This window comes from Artemia franciscana, chromosome 21 (genome assembly GCF_032884065.1).
Source record: "Artemia franciscana chromosome 21, ASM3288406v1, whole genome shotgun sequence".
In the NCBI taxonomy this organism is placed as follows: Eukaryota; Metazoa; Arthropoda; class Branchiopoda; order Anostraca; family Artemiidae; genus Artemia; species Artemia franciscana.
This window is the reverse complement of record NC_088883.1, coordinates 24199347-24217950: the sequence shown is the minus strand read 5'-3', so window position 1 is coordinate 24217950 and position 18604 is coordinate 24199347. Positions and strand designations below refer to the sequence as shown.

At 33.7% G+C, this 18604-nt stretch overlaps 1 protein-coding gene across 1 annotated transcript in view; it reads left to right on the top strand.

Moving 5' to 3' along the window:
- The window catches only part of LOC136040711 (catenin delta-2-like), a 154962-nt gene that overhangs the window by 36269 nt on the left and 100089 nt on the right, over nt 1-18604 (top strand). Inside the window, 1 exon segment of the mRNA XM_065725014.1 lies at nt 13665-13788. Within this exon segment, the coding sequence (XP_065581086.1) occupies nt 13665-13788 (124 nt within the window).

Here is an 18604-nt window from a genome sequence, read left to right as displayed (position 1 = left end):
TTGCTGTCCCATTGTCTTTGCATATAAATAGATTGTCAGGTTTACCGACTCTTGAACATGCAACATATAACGGTCCATGGGAAAACAATCTGTATTCAGATCTATACCTCATGATTCTAATGATTGCCCTTGAGCTTTGTTGATGGTGATTGCTAATCGACCATTCCCTGCCCCGGTGTCCCGGTCGTCATTTATATCCCCCTGTTTCCCCCGGTGTCCCCGTTGTAGTTGTGTCCCTGTGTCCCGGTCGTCATTTATATTCCCTGTGTCCCGGTCGTCATTTGTATCCCGGTGTCCCGGTCTGTATATACATTCGTTTTTTAGTTTTGTTTTTCTCCTTTATTTTTTTCCTTTTATTTTCTTTTTTAGTTTATTTAGATTTTTAGATTTTTTAGTTTTTTTATTATTTTTTAGTTTTTTTTTTCTTTTTAGTTTTTTTGTAGTTTTTACCTTCTTTTTAGTTTTGTTAGTTTTTTTTTTTACTTATGTCCTGGTTGTCATTTATACTCCCTGTGTCCCGGTGCTTTGTTGATTGCTAATCGAACATTCCTTTTGTCCTGGTCGCTTTCTCTTTGAGTGTCGTCATTTATTTTTTTCTTTTTTAGTTCTTTTAGTTTTTACCTTTTTTAGTTTTTTTTAGTTTTTTAGATGAAAATTTTTTTTAGTTTTTTCCTTTTTTTCTTTTTAGTTTTTTATTGGTTTTTACCTTTATTTTAGCTTATTTTTCAGTTTTTTCCTTTTTTTTAGTTTTTTTTTATTTTTTATTTTTTTTAGTTTTTTACCTTTTTTTATTTTTTTTATTTTTTTTAGTTTTTTAGCTTTTTTACTTTTTTTATTAGTTTTTAGTTTTTTTTGTAGTTTTTGCCTTTTTTTAGTTTTTTCAGTTTTTTTTTAGTTTTTTATTGGTTTTTACCTTTATTTTAGCTTATTTTTCAGTTTTTTCCTTTTTTTTAGTTTTTTTTAGTTTTTAGTTTTTTTAGTTTTTTACCTTTTTTTAGTTTTTTTAGTTTTTTTAGTTTTTTAGCTTTTTTATTTTTTTTATTAGTTTTTAGTTTTTTTTTGTAGTTTTTGCCTTTTTTTAGTTTTTTTAGTTTTTTAGCTTTTTTATTAGTTTTTAGTTTTTTTTGTAGTTTTTGCCTTTTTTTAGTCTTTTGTTTTTTAGCTTTTTTATTTTTTTTATTAGTTTTTAGTTTTTTTTGTAGTTAGTTTTTTTAGTTTTTTACCTTTTTTTAGTTTTTTTAGTTTTTTTAGTTTTTTAGCTTTTTTATTTTTTTTTATTAGTTTTTAGTTTTTTTTGTAGTTTTTGCCTTTTTTTAGTTTTTTTAGTTTTTTAGCTTTTTTATTAGTTTTTAGTTTTTTTTGTAGTTTTTGCCTTTTTTTAGTTTTTTTAGTTTTTTAGCTTTTTTATTTTTTTTATTAGTTTTTATTTTTTTTTGTAGTTTTTGCCTTTTTTTAGTTTTTTCAGTTTTGACGTCACCTGATCCAGTTTTTTCAGGTGACATCTATATATATAAAAATAAGTTGTCTGTGTGTGGATCTGTGGATCAGGTGACGTCACACTAAATTATTTCACACTAATACAAAAGAAGAAAAAAACTAAAAAAGGTAAAAACTACAAAAAAAACTAAAAAGAAAAAAAAAACTAAAAAAGCTAAAAAACTAAAAAAAACTAAAAAAAAGGTAAAAATCTAATAACTAAAAAAAAACTGAAAAAAATAAAAAAAGGCAAAAACTACAAAAAAAAATAAAAACTAATAAAAAAACTAAAAAAGCTAAAAAACTAAAAAAACTAAAAAAAAAACTAAAAAAAGGTAAAAAACTAAAAAAAAACTAAAAGCTAAAAAAGAAAAAAACTAAAAAAAAGGAAAAAACTGAAAAATAAAAGAGAAAAAGAAAACTAAAAAAATATGAATAAATATATATAAAAATAAGTTGTTTGTGGGTTATGTCTGTCTGTCTGTCTGTCGAGTGACGTTGTGTTTGTCCGCATATGACGTCTGAATTATTTCACACTAATACAAAAGAAGAAAAAAAAAAACTAAAAAAGGTAAAAACTACAAAAAACTAAAAAGAAAAAAAACTAAAAAAAGGTAAAAAACTAAAAACTAAAAAAAACTGAAAAAACTAAAAAAAAAAAACTAAAAACTAATAAAAAAACTAAAAAAGCTAAAAAACTAAAAAAAAATTAAAAAAAGGTAAAAAACAAAAAAAAACTAAAAACTAAAAAAGAAAAAACTAAAAAAAAGGAAAAAACTGAAAAATAAGAGAAAAAGAAAACTAAAAAAAATATTAATAAATATAAAAAATATAAATATAAATATAATATAAATTAGCAATCAACAAAGCACCTAGACACAAATGACGACCGGGACACAGGGAGTATAAATGACGACCAGGACATAAGTAAAAAAAAAAAACTAAAAAAACTAAAAAATCTAAAAATCTAAATAAACTAAAAAAGAAAAAAAGAAAAAAGGAAAAAAATAAAGGAGAAAAACAAAACTAAAAAACGAATGTATATACAGACCGGGACACCGGGATACAAATGACGACCGGGACACAGGGAATATAAATGACGACCGGGACACAGGGACACAACTACAATGGGGACGCCGGGGGGCACAGGGGGTTATAAATGACGACCGGGACACCGGGACACAAGGAATATAAATGACGCCCGGGACACTCAAAGAGAAATCACAAACTGGAACACCGGGACACAAATGACGATCGGGACACAGGGAATATAAATGACGACCGGGACACAGGGACATAACTACAAAGGGGACGCCGGGGTGCACAGGGGGATATATATATGACGATGGCGACTCAGGGAATGGTCGATTAGCAATCACCATCAACAAAGCTCAAGGGCAATCATTAGAATCATGAGGTATAGATCTGAATACGGATTGTTTTCCCATGGACCATTATATGTTGCATGTTCAAGAGTCGGTAAACCTGAAAATCTATTTATATGCACAGACAATGGGACAGCAAAGAATGTTGTATATTCGCAAGTTTTACGTAGTTAAAAACACATATATAAGTCGTTACGCGCCATATTAGTTACGCGCCATTGTAGTTGTGTCCCTATGTCCCACCTGTGAATATAGATATATATATATATATATATATATATATATATATATATATATATATATATATATATATATATATATATATATATATATATATATATATATATATATGTTTTTAACTACGTAAAACTTGCGAATATACAACATTCTTTGCTGTCCCATTGTCTGTGCATATAAATAGATTGTCAGGTTTACCGACTCTTGAACATGCAACATATAATGGTCCATGGGAAAACAATCCGTATTCAGATCTATACCTCATGATTCTAATGATTGCCCTTGAGCTTTGTTGATGGTGATCGCTAATCGACCATTCCCTGAGTCGCCATCGTCATTTATATATCCCCCTGTGCACCCCGGCGTCCCCTTTGTAGTTATGTACCTGTGTCCCGGTCGTCATTTATATTCCCTGTGTCCCGGTCGTCATTTGTGTCCCGGTGTTCCAGTCTGTGATTTCTCTTTGAGTGTCCCGGGCGTCATTTATATTCCTTGTGTCCCGGTGTCCCGGTCGTCATTTATATCCCCCTGTGCCCCCCGGCGTCCCCATTGTAGTTGTGTCCCTGTGTCCCGGTCGTCATTTATATTCCCTGTGTCCCGGTCGTCATTTGTATCCCGGTGTCCCGGTCTGTATATACATTCGTTTTTTAGTTTTGTTTTTCTCCTTTATTTTTTTCCTTTTTTCTTTTTTTTCTTTTTTAGTTTATTTAGATTTTTAGATTTTTTAGTTTTTTTATTAGTTTTTAGTTTTTTTGTAGTTTTTACCATTTTTTTAGTTTTTTTTTTACTTATGTCCTGGTCGTCATTTATACTCCCTGTGTCCCGGTCGTCATTTGTGTCTCGGTGCTTTGTTGATTGCTAATTTATATTATATTTATATTTATATTTTTTATATTTATTAATATTTTTTTAGTTTTCTTTTTCTCTTATTTTTCAGTTTTTCCCTTTTTTTTAGTTTTTTCTTTTTTAGTTTTTAGTTTTTTTTTGTTTTTTACCTTTTTTTAGTTTTTTTAGTTTTTTTAGTTTTTTAGCTTTTTTAGTTTTTTTTATTAGTTTTTAGTTTTTTTTTAGTTTTTGCCTTTTTTTAGTTTTTTCAGTTTTTTTAGTTTTTAGTTTTTTACCTTTTTTTAGTTTTTTTTAGTTTTTTAGCTTTTTTAGTTTTTTTTCTTTTTAGTTTTTTTTGTAGTTTTTACCTTTTTTAGTTTTTTTTCTTCTTTTGTATTAGTGTGAAATAATTCAGACGTCATATGCGGACAAACACGACGTCACTCGACAGACAGACAGACAGACATAACCCACAAACAACTTATTTTTATATATATTTATTCATATTTTTTTAGTTTTCTTTTTCTCTTTTATTTTTCAGTTTTTTCCTTTTTTTTTAGTTTTTTTCTATTTTAGTTTTTAGTTTTTTTTAGTTTTTCACCTTTTTTTAGTTTTTTTTAGTTTTTTAGCTTTTTTAGTTTTTTTGTTAGTTTTTATTTTTTTTGTAGTTTTTGTCTTTTTTTTATTTTTTCAGTTTTTTTTTAGTTATTAGATTTTTACCTTTTTTAGTTTTTTTTTAGTTTTTTAGCTTTTTTAGTTTTTTTTCTTTTTAGTTTTTTTTGTAGTTTTTACCTTTTTTAGTTTTTTTCTTCTTTTGTATTAGTGTGAAATAATTCAGACGTCATATGCGAACAAACATGACGTCACCTGATCCATCCACAGATCCACACACAGACAACTTATTTTTATATATATATATATATATATATATATATTTATATATATATATATATATATATATATATATATATATATATATATATATATATATATATATATATATATATATATATATATATATATATATATATATCTATCTATATTCACAGGTGGGACATAGGGACACAACTACAATGGCGCGTAACGACTTACACGCGCGGGGGGGCTTGGGGGTTGCGCGAAGCGCCCCCACCAACTAGGTGTTGGGGTGGCGCGAAGCGCCACCCCAACACCTAGTATATATATAGTATATATATATATATATATATATATAGATATATATATATATATATATATATATATATATATATATATCTATATATATAAATAAGTTGTCTGTGTGTGTGTGTGTGTGTGTCGAGTGACGTCATGTTTTTGTGTCGACTGGCGTCATGTTTGCCGACTGACGTCATTATAAGGATTGAGCTGTATGCGTCATGAAGTTGTTTGTCGACTGACGTCATGTTTGTTAACTGATGAAAATACATACCGGGACACGGGGAATATAGATGACGACCGGGACATAGTGACACAACTACAACGGGGACGCCGGGGGCACAGGCGGGATATATAAATGACGACCGGGACACAGGGATTGTTCGAATAGAAATTACAGACCGGGACACAAATGACGACCGGGACACAGGGAATATAAATGACGACCGGGACACTCAAAGAGAAATTACAAACTTGGATACCGGGACACAAATGACGACCGGGACACAGGGAATATAATTGACGGCCGGGACACAGGGACACATCATTAGAAAAAAGAGGTATAGATCTGAATACGGATTGTTTTTCCCATGGACAATTATATGTTGCATGTTCAAGAGTCAGTAAACCTGACAATCAATTTTTATGCACAGACAATGGGACAGCGAAGAATGTTGTATATTCGCATGTTTTACGTAGTTAAAAACACACATATATATATATATATATATATATATATATATATATATATATATATATATATATATATATATATATATATATATATATATATATATATATATATATATATATATATCTCTATTCACAGGTGGGACACAGGGACACAACTACAATGGCGCGTAACTAATATGGCGGGTAACGACTTACGCGTGCGGGGGGGGGGGGCACCAACCCCAATTTTTATATAGATAGAATGATAGATAGATAGATATACATGTACAATACAAATTAACTACGTAAAACTTGCGAATATACAACATTCTTCGCTGTTTCATTATCAGTGCATATAAATAGATTGTCAGGTTTACCGACCCTCGAACATGCAACGTACAATTGTCCATGGGAAAAACAATCAGTATTAAGATCTATACCGCATTTTTCTAATGATTGCCCTTGAGCTTTGTTGATGGTGATTGCAAATGCTAATCGAATTAAGAATTGCAATCTTTTAAATTCAAAAGGCAGATCCGTTGGAATCATGGAAATGCGAGGAATAAGAACAGCCTCACCCTCAAAAGGCCCTGTCAAGATTGTTGCCTCTATTACGTTTTCCATTTTTTTTTACGGCAAGTCGCGTGCCATTGCAAAGCTTTGGTGGGTTGATATTTCGTAACAATATTATTGGTACGCCTATTTTTAGTTGTAGCACGTGTGGTTGAAACCCTGGGAGATCCAGGGAATATAAAAATTCAGATGGATAATTAACCGCATCATTTGGTTCCAGAACTGTGTCGTCTGACTTGTAAAGGGCTGCCTGGTCTCGAATCTTGGTCAAAACAATATTGTTGATTTCGTGGAGGTCTTTATTCTTGGCTGCCAGAATCGCTCGTTCTTTTAGCCATTTATGATTTTTATAATTGGTTAGAATATTCGGAAATACTTTTTCAACCAATTCATTTTTGGACGTCACTAAATTACAGAATTCAGCAGGCAGTTGTATACGTCCTGAAATTGAGTCTACTGGGAGCTTTCCGTTTCCAATTGCCAGCAATTGATCTGAAAATGTTTGACCAGAGTCATCGTTTTGCAATCGGACACGCATATTTGTAGTTAATTTTAATGTCTTTACGTGTGACCATAAATTAGAATTTTTCAGGCAAGCATTCATTTCGTCTGCAGGGGTTGATCTAGGTATTATAGGTAATGTTTGCCTGAAATCTCCCGCAAGCAATATTAATGTGCTGCCAAAGGGTTTCGAATTCCCTCGCAAATCTCTCAACGATTGATCCAGAGCCTCGAGCGGTTTTTTGTGTGCCATTGTGCACTCGTCCCAAATAATAAGTTTGCATTGCTGCAATACTTCACCCATCCCAGATGATTTGGAAATATTGCACGTGGGGAATTTCTGTAGAATGAAAATTCAGAGACAATTTCAAAGCGGAATGAGCAGTTCTTCCACCATGCAGCAACGTTGCGGCTATTCCGGACGACGCAATTGCCAAAGCTATGTCATTTTTTGATCGAATTGATGCCAGAATCAATTTTATCACAAACGTTTTACCAGTACCTCCTGGCGCATCCAAAAAGAAGATTTCTCCAACGTTATTATCGACACAATGCATTATCTTATCATAAATGTCCTTTTGCTCAGACGTTAACTTAGAAATGTTATTTTGTACATACGACACTAGATCACTCGTGCTGTAACTTTGTTCACGATCCAATTCTACACATGTTGAAACAGCAGCGTTACGATTAGATGAAGGCATTCCCAAATCCTGAAGAGGTTTGTTTGCCATACATACGCACAAATCTTCAATAATAACTAAAGTGTAGTTATAAATTTCTGATGTAAAATCAAAAGTCATATCTGACGTCTCTAGCCGTTTTTCGATGGAGTATATCCTCGGCCATTTTCGATTAGTATTTTTCCCATAACTCTGTAGGAGCTGAAGGAGAGCAAGATGTTAGTGTGATTCCAAACAATGCACGAATTTGACTTGGAGTTGACATTTCGCACGCGTCATTGTTGCAGTTATCCCAGTGTTGGTCATTCTCCAATAAATTCAGAGCTTGGCATGCACTACGGTAAGTGTCATGTATAGTACTGTTTACAATTCTCAAATACTCAAAGGACGTCGGACCGGGTACATTCACCAAAAGCAGGCGGAGAAAGAAGCATTCATATTGATTGAGGTGAATGGTGTAGAGTCTTCCTATCATGGTATCTTTGAAGAATGTAGGTTGACCGTCGACTGACTTACCCTGTTTTTGACGTTCAAATACGTTATTTTTAGCATTCCACGTGTAATACGAAGGCACTTCAGTATACAGCAGTTTTTTTTTGCAAAAGAATCATTTTGACATAACGAAAAGAAAGCAGTTAACGTTGTATCTGGTGGATTCAGGGCTCTTTGTCGCACGTTGGATTCCGAAAAATAAACACGTTTTCCATTCTGTAAATGTACCGCTAAGTGAACAACAGCTGGCCTAAGTTTATGTATCTTAAATGAAAGAATTCGCCAAACAGCTTCATTACTGCTAATGTATCTTCCAGCCTGATATTGTACGATTTCATCGATATCACTGATTTCGGACTGCAAGCCAAAAACTGCCATGTCACTGCCTTTGGTGACGTATTTACATATGTATTTGATTGCCTTTACGGAGTTACAGTATTCAACGTTTATGTGTGCATTCAATGTTTTTGACAATAAAGGTGAATATGGAACAACCCACTGATTATCTACTTCGATGGTGGTACCGTCATGCTTCTTTATTATTGCTGTTTTACCGCCATCTTCAGTAGATCTTCTTCTTTATTGTGGGTAACCATCATTGCCAGTAACTGTGTTGGGTACTAAAAGTCGAGGATATTGCTTTGTGCACCTTCCTTTGGGCATGCAAGGTGATTTTTCATTCAGTGCTCCGCAAGGTCCATGTATCATATTTTTAATATTTTTTACAACAATATCATATAATCTTTTATCGACATTTTCATCAGGAATTTCAGCGGAAATCACATCGTCAATTTCATTAGAAGTAATTTTATCATGTAGCTAGATTAAAATACATGTGTGTGGCAATCCTCGTTTTAACCATTCCACTGAGTACACCCAGCATCGCACTGACCCATACACTTTAAGTTTTACTATGTAGTTTATCAGTGATTTCAACTTTTGCTGGAAGACACGAGCAGTAATGTCATGTCTATGAACCACCGATTGTCCTTGAAGTAAAAGTTGCCGTATCTCGTCCCAAGATTGATTACATGTAAATGTAATAAATAAATCTGGACGACCATAGAGACGATCATACACAATAGTATCTTGAGCATATTCATGCATATGACGGGGACTGCCAGCATCTGACGGAGGTAAAATCGTTAATCTTCCAACGTTTGTGGTATTACCGTCATTTTCAACTGCATCTCGCAAATGAAAGTATTGTTCAGATTGGAGATGGTCTGATTCAGACGGATAAATAGCAAACGTTCTATTCAATTTTTGCATACATATCAGCGATGTATTGATGAAACAATTGACGGCATTTTAAAATATAATTGTCTTCATCCTGCTGAATCATTAGTCTATAGGAATAATAATGCATTGCGCTGCATTTCTTATCCGTTTGTTTGTTAGTGGATGGATCTTGCAATTTATTGTTAAAGTGATAGCCGTCGGCTCCATCCCAAAAAATGATAGGATATTGTAGGGCATCGTAGCATCGATGATTTTCAGCAAATTCTTACCAACTGAGAGTTTTGCTTATGAAAGAATAATATCTCGAGGTAAAAACTGATCACCGACCATAACGATTGCCACTTCGTCGATAGTTGGATCATTGTATCTACGCACATGTTGACCAGTAGGCGTTTTGTCAGCGGAAATAACAATTTTATGCGTATCAGTAGGCATCAAATCGATGGCTGTTTTGAACAGACGCACTAAATTATTATTTTCGTGGAAAACATATTGCAATTGGGAAACGATAGTCCTTTCAACGTCGGGAGAAATTTCGCAACGTGCATTCAATTCAGAATTTCTATCACTGATAAAGTACAGTTATAAAAATTTATGATTCTCGCCTGAGAATGGTAGAAGGGACCCTGCTCAATGATAAATTTGCCCTTTTACTTTGAAAGTAGGCATAAATTGATCTTGATTTTCGATTTGGGCACCAAACGACGTCATTTGGAAACATGAGTTATATTTTCTGATGTTTAATAAAAAAAAACGCTTAGATTCTGGCGTAGTTCCAGTAAGCAAAGTCTTCAACGGCTCTGGTGGTGCAGCCAGTTGAGGAAGTTTAACCTTTCCTGAGGCACAACACATTCCCATTGTTTCACCATTAAATTTCAAGGCCTTGCAATAGGGACAAATTTTAGACATAGTCCCGATTTAAACATATCAATTAAGCTATAATCATCGACTGGGCTGTACCTAAATGCCAGGCGAAAATTTTCAGGTTTCTCTTGTGATTCCTCGGCTTGCTTTCTTTTGTTGATTTCTCTTTGAGACGCAAGCCTGTTTTCACGCTGTTGTTGTGATTCCTCGGCACGCTTTTTTTTTCATACTTTGTCTATTAGCCGCAAGCCTATTGGCAGAGACTCTTTGAGTAGCTTCCTCGGCTGTTGCCATTGTAGGTTCTTCTGTCATTTTAAAATCCATATTAAAAAATTCTCTTTGAAAGGCCTTCTTATATACTTATAATGACGTCATATACAAAGCCTTTGACGTCATTAAAAACATGACGTGAGTCGACAAACAACTTCATGACGGTATAATGCTCAATCCTTATAATGACCTCAGTCGACAAACATGCATGACGTCAGTCAACACACAACACACAAATAACTTATTTTTATATATATAGATATAGATTATATATATATATACTAGCTGTTGGGGTGGCGCTTCGCGCCACCCCAACACCTAGTTGGTGGGGGCGCTTCGCGCCCCCCCCCCCCAAGCCCCCCCGCGCGCGTAAGTCGTTACGCGCCATAATAGTTACGCGCCATTGTAGTTGTGTCCCTATGTCCCACCTGTGAATCGACCATTCCCTGAGTCGCCATCGTCATTTATATATCCCCCTGTGCACCCCGGCGTCCCCTTTGTAGTTATGTCCCTGTGTCCCGGTCGTCGTCATTTATACTCCCTGTGTCCCGGTGCTTTGTTGATTGCTAATCGAACATTCCTTTTGTCCCGGTCGCTTTCTCTTTGAGTGTCGTCATTTATTTAGATTGTTTCTCCTTTATTTTTCAGTTTTTTTCCTTTTTTTTAGTTTTTTTTTCTTTTTTAGTTCTTTTAGTTTTTACCTTTTTTAGTTTTTTTTAGTTTTTTAGATGAAAATTTTTTTTAGTTTTTTTCCTTTTTTTCTTTTTAGTTTTTTATTGGTTTTTACCTTTTTTTTAGCTTTTTTAGTTTTTTTCGTTTTTTCTTTTTACTTTTTTTTAGTTTTTATCTTTTTTATTTTTTTTTATTTTTATTCTTAATTTTATTAGTTTTCTTTTTCTCTTCTATTTTTCAGTTTTTTCCTTTTTTTTAAGTTTTTTTTTTTAGTTTTTAGTTTTTTTAGTTTTTTTTTTCCTTTTTTTCTTTTTAGTTTTTTATTGGTTTTTACCTTTTTTTTTTTAGCTTTTTTAGTTTTTTTCGTTTTTTCTTTTTACTTTTTTTTTTAGTTTTTATCTTTTTTATTTTTTTTTATTTTATTCTTAATTTTATTCATTTATATATCCCCCTGTGCACCCCGGCGTCCCCTTTGTAGTTATGTCCCTGTGTCCCGGTCGTCGTCATTTATACTCCCTGTGTCCCGGTGCTTTGGTGATTGCTAATCGAACATTCCTTTTGTCCCGGTCGCTTTCTCTTTGAGTGTCGTCATTTATTTAGATTGTTTCTCCTTTATTTTTCAGTTTTTTTCCTTTTTTTAGTTTTTTTCTTTTTTAGTTCTTTTAGTTTTTACCTTTTTTAGTTTTTTTTAGATTTTTAGATGAAAATTTTTTTTAGTTTTTTTCCTTTTTTTCTTTTTAGTTTTTTATTGGTTTTTACCTTTTTTTTTTAGCTTTTTTAGTTTTTTTCTTTTTTTCTTTTTACTTTTTTTTTTAGTTTTTATCTTTTTTATTTTTTTTTATTTTTATTCTTAATTTTATTAGTTTTCTTTTTCTCTTCTATTTTTCAGTTTTTTCCTTTTTTTTAAGTTTTTTTTTTAGTTTTTAGTTTTTTTAGTTTTTTTTTCCTTTTTTTCTTTTTAGTTTTTTATTGGTTTTTACCTTTTTTTTTAGCTTTTTTAGTTTTTTTCGTTTTTTCTTTTTACTTTTTTTTTTAGTTTTTATCTTTTTTATTTTTTTTTATTTTATTCTTAATTTTATTAGTTTTCTTTTTCTCTTCTATTTTTCAGTTTTTTCCTTTTTTTAAGTTTTTTTTTTAGTTTTTAGTTTTTTTAGTTTTTTAGTTTTTTTAGTTTTTTTTTAGTTTTTTAGCTTTTTTATTAGTTTTTATTAGTTTTTAGTTTTTTTTGTAGTTTTTGCCTTTTTTTAGTTTTTTCAGTTTTTTTTTTTTAGTTTTTAGTTTTTTACCTTTTTTGTCGATCGTCACCTGATCCACAGATCCACAGATCCACAGACAACTTATTTTTATATATATAGAAGATATAATCTAGCGTAACGGACAGACAACTTATTTTTATATATATAGATATATATATATATATATATATATATATATATATATATATAGATATATTGTCTACAGTATGCAAGTCTACAGTCTAGAAACTTGTAGACGGTCTTCATACATATATTTTAGTCTGTATGTAAGTCTACAGAGTGCTGCATGTGAGTGCTAGTTTTTATTTCATTGTAGACGTGAAGAAATGGTTGAGCTTGGGTTTTCGTTCATTTGTTTCTTAGTTATGGCTGAGTTAATGGTAGTTTTCGTCTTAGTATGATCGTTTAATAAAATTATCTACTTTCTTTAAGTGAGCAACTGCGTATGTACTTGTAAATTTTTCTCGATAACGGCTCCATATATTTTTCTTTTTCTAAAATTGGCACCCTGAGATTTACTTGACCTATCTAGATAGGTATTGAGTTTGGGAAAATCCATTTTGAGCCTTAATTTTGGAAAAAAAATTAATTTGAGTGACGTCATATTTTACACATTTAAAGAGAATATACTACTTCATTTCCTACTAGGAGCGGTGGTATTGTTTTAGTATCTATGACGTATGGAAAATTACATACAATGAGTAATGCATCTGAATAGCCAAAGAAAAATAGATTGAACAAGAAATCACGAAAATCACATCGAATTGTAGAGGAAACCGTTGCACAACGAAATTCGCTGCTAGAAAAAAAAGTAATAAAAAAAATGAAGGAACGTGTTGGTTTTGAGTCCGTGAAGGATAAAAAGGAATAAGGAAAAAAATTACTTAATTCGACTGAAGTTACTGATTTTTCACAATAGAAGGAAAAAGTGCTATTTTCGCGTCTGTAAAATTACACAGGAAGCAGAAATTGTTTCACGTCTGAATTTGTTAACCACCCTGGAACGAAATGGGGTTATTTTGGTGTCTGTTGTGAAGGATATACAGGAAAGAGCAATTGAATTAATGCAAGAAAAAAGAATCGTCTGAATGACGTCACAGTTATGACACGCAAAATTACACAAGATGACCAATGACTCTGAACAGCTAAAGAAAAAGGCATGGAACAAGAAACAACATGCTAATACGTAATTAGAGAATCAAATATATGTAAGCGTGCCGCGTGCTGGAGCTCGGAAGAAGCCCAAGTTACCAGTACGATTTATTATGGTGAATTCCACTGCTGTCATTAATCCGTTACTATTACAGCTTAGTCTGACATCTTTCCTCTGTTTGTACATCTACTTATGTTTTTTATTACAGGTTTTAAGAGATGTTGTTGGCAACGAACCTCAGCATATAGAGTATGGCAGGAGTCCAGGACGATATACCTCAAATTATGAACAGCTGGACCCGTATAGAAGTCATAGTCCTATTAGTGAAACAGGTATTTTTTTTTATCATGATCGAAGTTTTGTACAGAATAAAAGCATCGCCGATAAAACAAGCTCGGATCTGCCTTGGCCTTTCGAATGCTCAGCTATTCGACTTGTATGAGAGAAAAAAGACTGTATGAGAGAAAAAAGACTGTATGAGAGAATTCAGCTCAATGCTGCTCGAAGTCTTATGTTCTAAGAATGCCTCAGTTAGTATTTAAGGGGTGCCTCAGAATACGTGGGTTTGTAAATCGATTGTTTGCCATGTATGTTAATCCTAACCTTAAAATATAAATTATAATCAAAGTTTTTTTGCGAAACAAAAGCATAGCCGAATAAAAAAGCTCAAGTCTAGTACAAGCTTTTATTTCGGTGCATAGACCTAGCTGTTCAACTTGTGTCAGAAAAGTCCCTAGATTCAGCTCAAAGATTAAGTCAGAGATTGAGTTCAGTTAGATCGAAGTACATCAGTATCTCTTTTCTAAAACTCTCGAAATTAGAATCATAAGTAAAAGAGTGAAGTGGGTACAAAGTAAAATTCTTATTATTATGATTATTTTTTGTTTTCACGAAGGTACTTCGTATAGAAGGACTTGTCGCACAAATTAGGAAGGGGCTTATTCGATTGAAAATTATAAGTTTTAGTGCATGATCTAAGTGAAATGTGATTGGACGGAAAACTACCCCTTCCCACGCACCTTTTCCCTCTAAAATAGTGCCACCCCAACACCTAGTTGGTGGGGGCGCTTTGTGCCCCCAAGCCCCCCCCCCCCCCCGCGCGTAAGTCGTTACGCGCCATTGTAGTTGTGTCCCTGTGTCCCACCTCTGAATATAGATAGATATATATATATGTTTTTAACTACGTAAAACTTGCGAATATACAACATTCTTGGCTGTCCCATTGTCTGTGCATAAACAAAGCCTTATATACTTATAATGACGTCATATGCAAACGCTCTTTTTACAATCAAACAAACATGCATACATACAACTTATTTTTATATAGATAGATAGATAGATATTCATATACAATACAAATTAACTACGTAAAACTTGCGACTATACAACATTCTTCGCTGTCCAATTGTCGCTGCATATAAATAGATTGTCAGGTTTACCGACCCTCGAACATGCAACGTACAATTGTCCATGGGAAAAACAACAGTATTAAGATCTATACCATATTTTTCTAATGATTGACCTTGAGCTTTGTTGATGGTGATTGCAAATGCTAATCGAATTGGGAATTGCAATCTTTTAAATTGAAAAGGCAGATCCGTTGGAGTCATGGGAATGCGATGAATAAGAACAGCCTCACCCTCAAAAGGCCCTGTCAAGATTGTTGCCTCTATTACTTTTTCCATTGTTTTTTACGGCAAGTCGCTTGCCATTGCAAAGCTTTGGTGGGTTGATACTTCGTAACAATATTATTGGTACGCCTATTTTTAGTTGTAGCACGTGTGGTGGAAACCCTGAGAGATCAAGGGAATTTAAAAATTCAGATGGATAATTAACCGCCTCATTTGGTTCCAGAACTGTGTCGACTGACTTGTATCGGACTGCCTGGTCTCGAATCTTGGTCAAAACAATATTGTTGATTTCGTGGACGTCTTTATTTTTGGGTACCAGAATCGCTCGTTCACTTAGCCATTTATGATTTTTATAATTGGTTAGAATATTTTCTCCCACGGTTTATAATAATGCAACGCTTCCAGCTCAGTGCCAACTTTCTTCGTGCTCTATATATAAGGGCTAAAACTGGGCTATTCATGCTATAAAGTATGGAAACGAAGATCCGTCGTGCATATGGTACAATTGTTAGTTCTCAGTTTTATTTGAATAGAGCCCATCCTGCGAGGATTTACAATCGTGTCGTCCTGCCACATATTCTGTATTTAGTACCGTTTTACCCTATATTTAGTGAATCTGACCATCTTAGGATGAAGCGCGTTTTCTTCAAATTTGCTATTGTGAGTTTCTGTTGCGAGTTCCTCCGTGGACCCGCAACTCCTATTTAATGAAAAAATATAGCTTGTCTGATCCGTGTGCTAAGTTAGCTGAGCTAAATGTACACTTGTGGAATAAGAAAACCGGCCATGAATGGAAAAACGTTGTTTTTTGATGTGGAATCATTTTTGTTTGTATTTTAGAATGTAATTACGACATGTTGTTTCTTTCTACTTTTTTTCCCTTTTTTTCAATGTCCTTTTTTGTATGCGAGGTATGTCTCTCACTCACTCGGAGTATCTGTCCTGGCTCTTTTTTACAATTAGCCATGGCTTGATGCCTACAACTACTTGATTTTAACTCCAAGTATAATTTCAGAATAAGCTAGTGTCATTTAATTCAATATTTGCCAATTTCTTTTTCATGTCATAAGTCCTTGCGTCAATAAACTCAAAGATTACTTACGTTTTTAGCAAGTTCAGTGCAAGGTTTTATTTTTAAACTTGCGACAACGTTTATGAGAAAGTTATCTCAGATAAACAAACTGGATTAAATTCTTCTCCAAGAACCTTGCATCATCGATAAAAGAACATGGTTGTTGTTGTTGTGAAATATTCTCAGAAATACTGCAAACAGAAAATAGATTTTGTGTGTTTCTCCTTCGATTTCGATTTCTATTGAACCAAAAAGTATTGGTAATCTGTAGAATGGGAACTGGTGCTAGTGTCAACAAAAAATGCCATCCGGCGTTTGGCGACACTTTTTTTTCCTGTGTAATAAGAAGAATAACTAATTTAACTTTTGTAATTAGTAAAATTAGAGTTGCTATAAGTGAATGATCTCAGTTCCTGACAGAATGATTACATAGCTTGAAAAAATGTCAAGTATCGGCAAACGCTAGATGGTATTGATAGTTTTGTCGACACTAGGGCCAGTTCGTGCTCTTGTAAGTTAGCCATAGGCTACTCTATGTATTAAACGACAGCGTTATGTAATTCTTTCATGTAATTCATTTCGTCTTTACGGATTTATTTTCTACTTCCGTCTAAGTGGGGGGGGGGCTATGTGGTTCAACAGCTGTCAATTCTCTACCATTGTAGTACGAATTTTGATAACACATGTCTCATCTCGAGTCCTCCTGTTTGAATGGGCGGGGGTAGCTTTCAAACTTCCTTCGACTACGTATGTACTTGTAGGAGTTAATATTCCACTGAAATCAATATGAGAATTTAATGAATGGCTGAAAATCGTTAGAATTTATTTTTGAGTTGATCTCCTGACGAAAGACTACCGATATTTTACTCTGATTGGCGAAAGAATTGCCCTGTATAGCTTTAACTTTTGGCAAAAAGCGTTCTAGCGGGTCCATATTGTGCCTCCTTATTGGCTACTGATCAAAGGCATGATACAAATCTGCATCTGATGTTCCTATAATATACATCTTCGAAGGCTGCGGGATTGACGTCTGAAACGCAAATACTTATCAAACGCTCAGGTATTAACAGAGTTGCAGACGACTTGAAGCAAAGAGTGTGAGACATAAGGAGGCCCTAGACGGTCAATCAGTTTGATCTAAAGTTTCCATCAATCCACTGACGTGTGCTTCAATCGATCCTTCAATCAACTCTCAAATCTTGACCAAAGCTAATCTAACACACTGCTTTTGATCAAAATGATGGAGTCATTCAAACTTACTATCAATCACAGTCAACAGTTAACTCAAGCATCAAACATGCTCCTAGACAGTCAATCATGCTTGAATCAATCGATTGACGGAGCTTTTGATCAAAATGATTCATTGCCTAGGGCCTCCTTTACTCTAAGATGACCTATTTTGAAAATATAGGGAATAATGAAAGAAAGGTTTGGATGGTTGGTCACATATCACGGATAAAGGATGATAGGTTGGGATTTAATCACGGATAAAGGATGTCACCAGATCCGGTCGGGATTTAAAATAAGAGCTCTGAGACACGATATCCTTCTAAATATCAAATTTAATTGAGATCCGATCACCCGTTCGTAAGTTAAAAATACCTCATTTTTTCTATTTTTTCAGAAATAACCCCCCCCCCCCCAACTACCCCAAAGAGAGCGGCTCCGTTCCGTTTATGTCAATCATGTATCTAGGACTTGTGTTTATTTTTCCCACCAAGTTTCATTCCGATCCCTCCACTCTAAGTGTTTTCCAAGTTTTAGGTTAGGTTAGGTAGGTTAGGCTGTACTTTTAGGTAATGAAGCTGAGGCCAAAGCAAAAGTAGGGGATGCACGAATAGCAGTGGTGTTATTTCGTCAAAATCCTGGTGTGGGGAAGCTGGAGCCAATTTTCCCAAGTGAAAATGACAGTAAAAACGGAAAAATGAGCCATTTGGTACCATGAAAGTACAATATAGTACTATAAAAGTAGTATAAAGATACTTAATAGTACTATAAAGGTAAATGCTAAAGAAAATTGATCGTTTCTGTTGATGCTTGAATTGTGCAGGCTTATGTTAGTTTGACAAGATTTTTCAAGAAACTAAATTTCAGTTGGGCGGGCAAACTCAGGTCTGGGGGACCGAGGTCTGGGAGGGGTAATTGCCCCCTCCTCCATTCCATAACAAATTACGCCCCTGACGAATAGGTTGGAAAGAAAGAGGTTATAGAGGCAAAGAAGTTATAAGAAAAAATAAATTAAAAAAAGTAGAAACCCCATGGGGGGGGGTAGATTGAAGCTATGATTTGAGTCTAAAGGATGAAAGTGCTCAGCTGCATTGACCTCAGGAGGCGCTGCAAGGTGCTGCAATAAGTTGTTTATAGTAGCCGTTGCAGGTGTAGGCTACACGTGGCGATTGTCTCATGTCACGATCTGAGGCGTGTACATTTCTAATGAATGAGTCT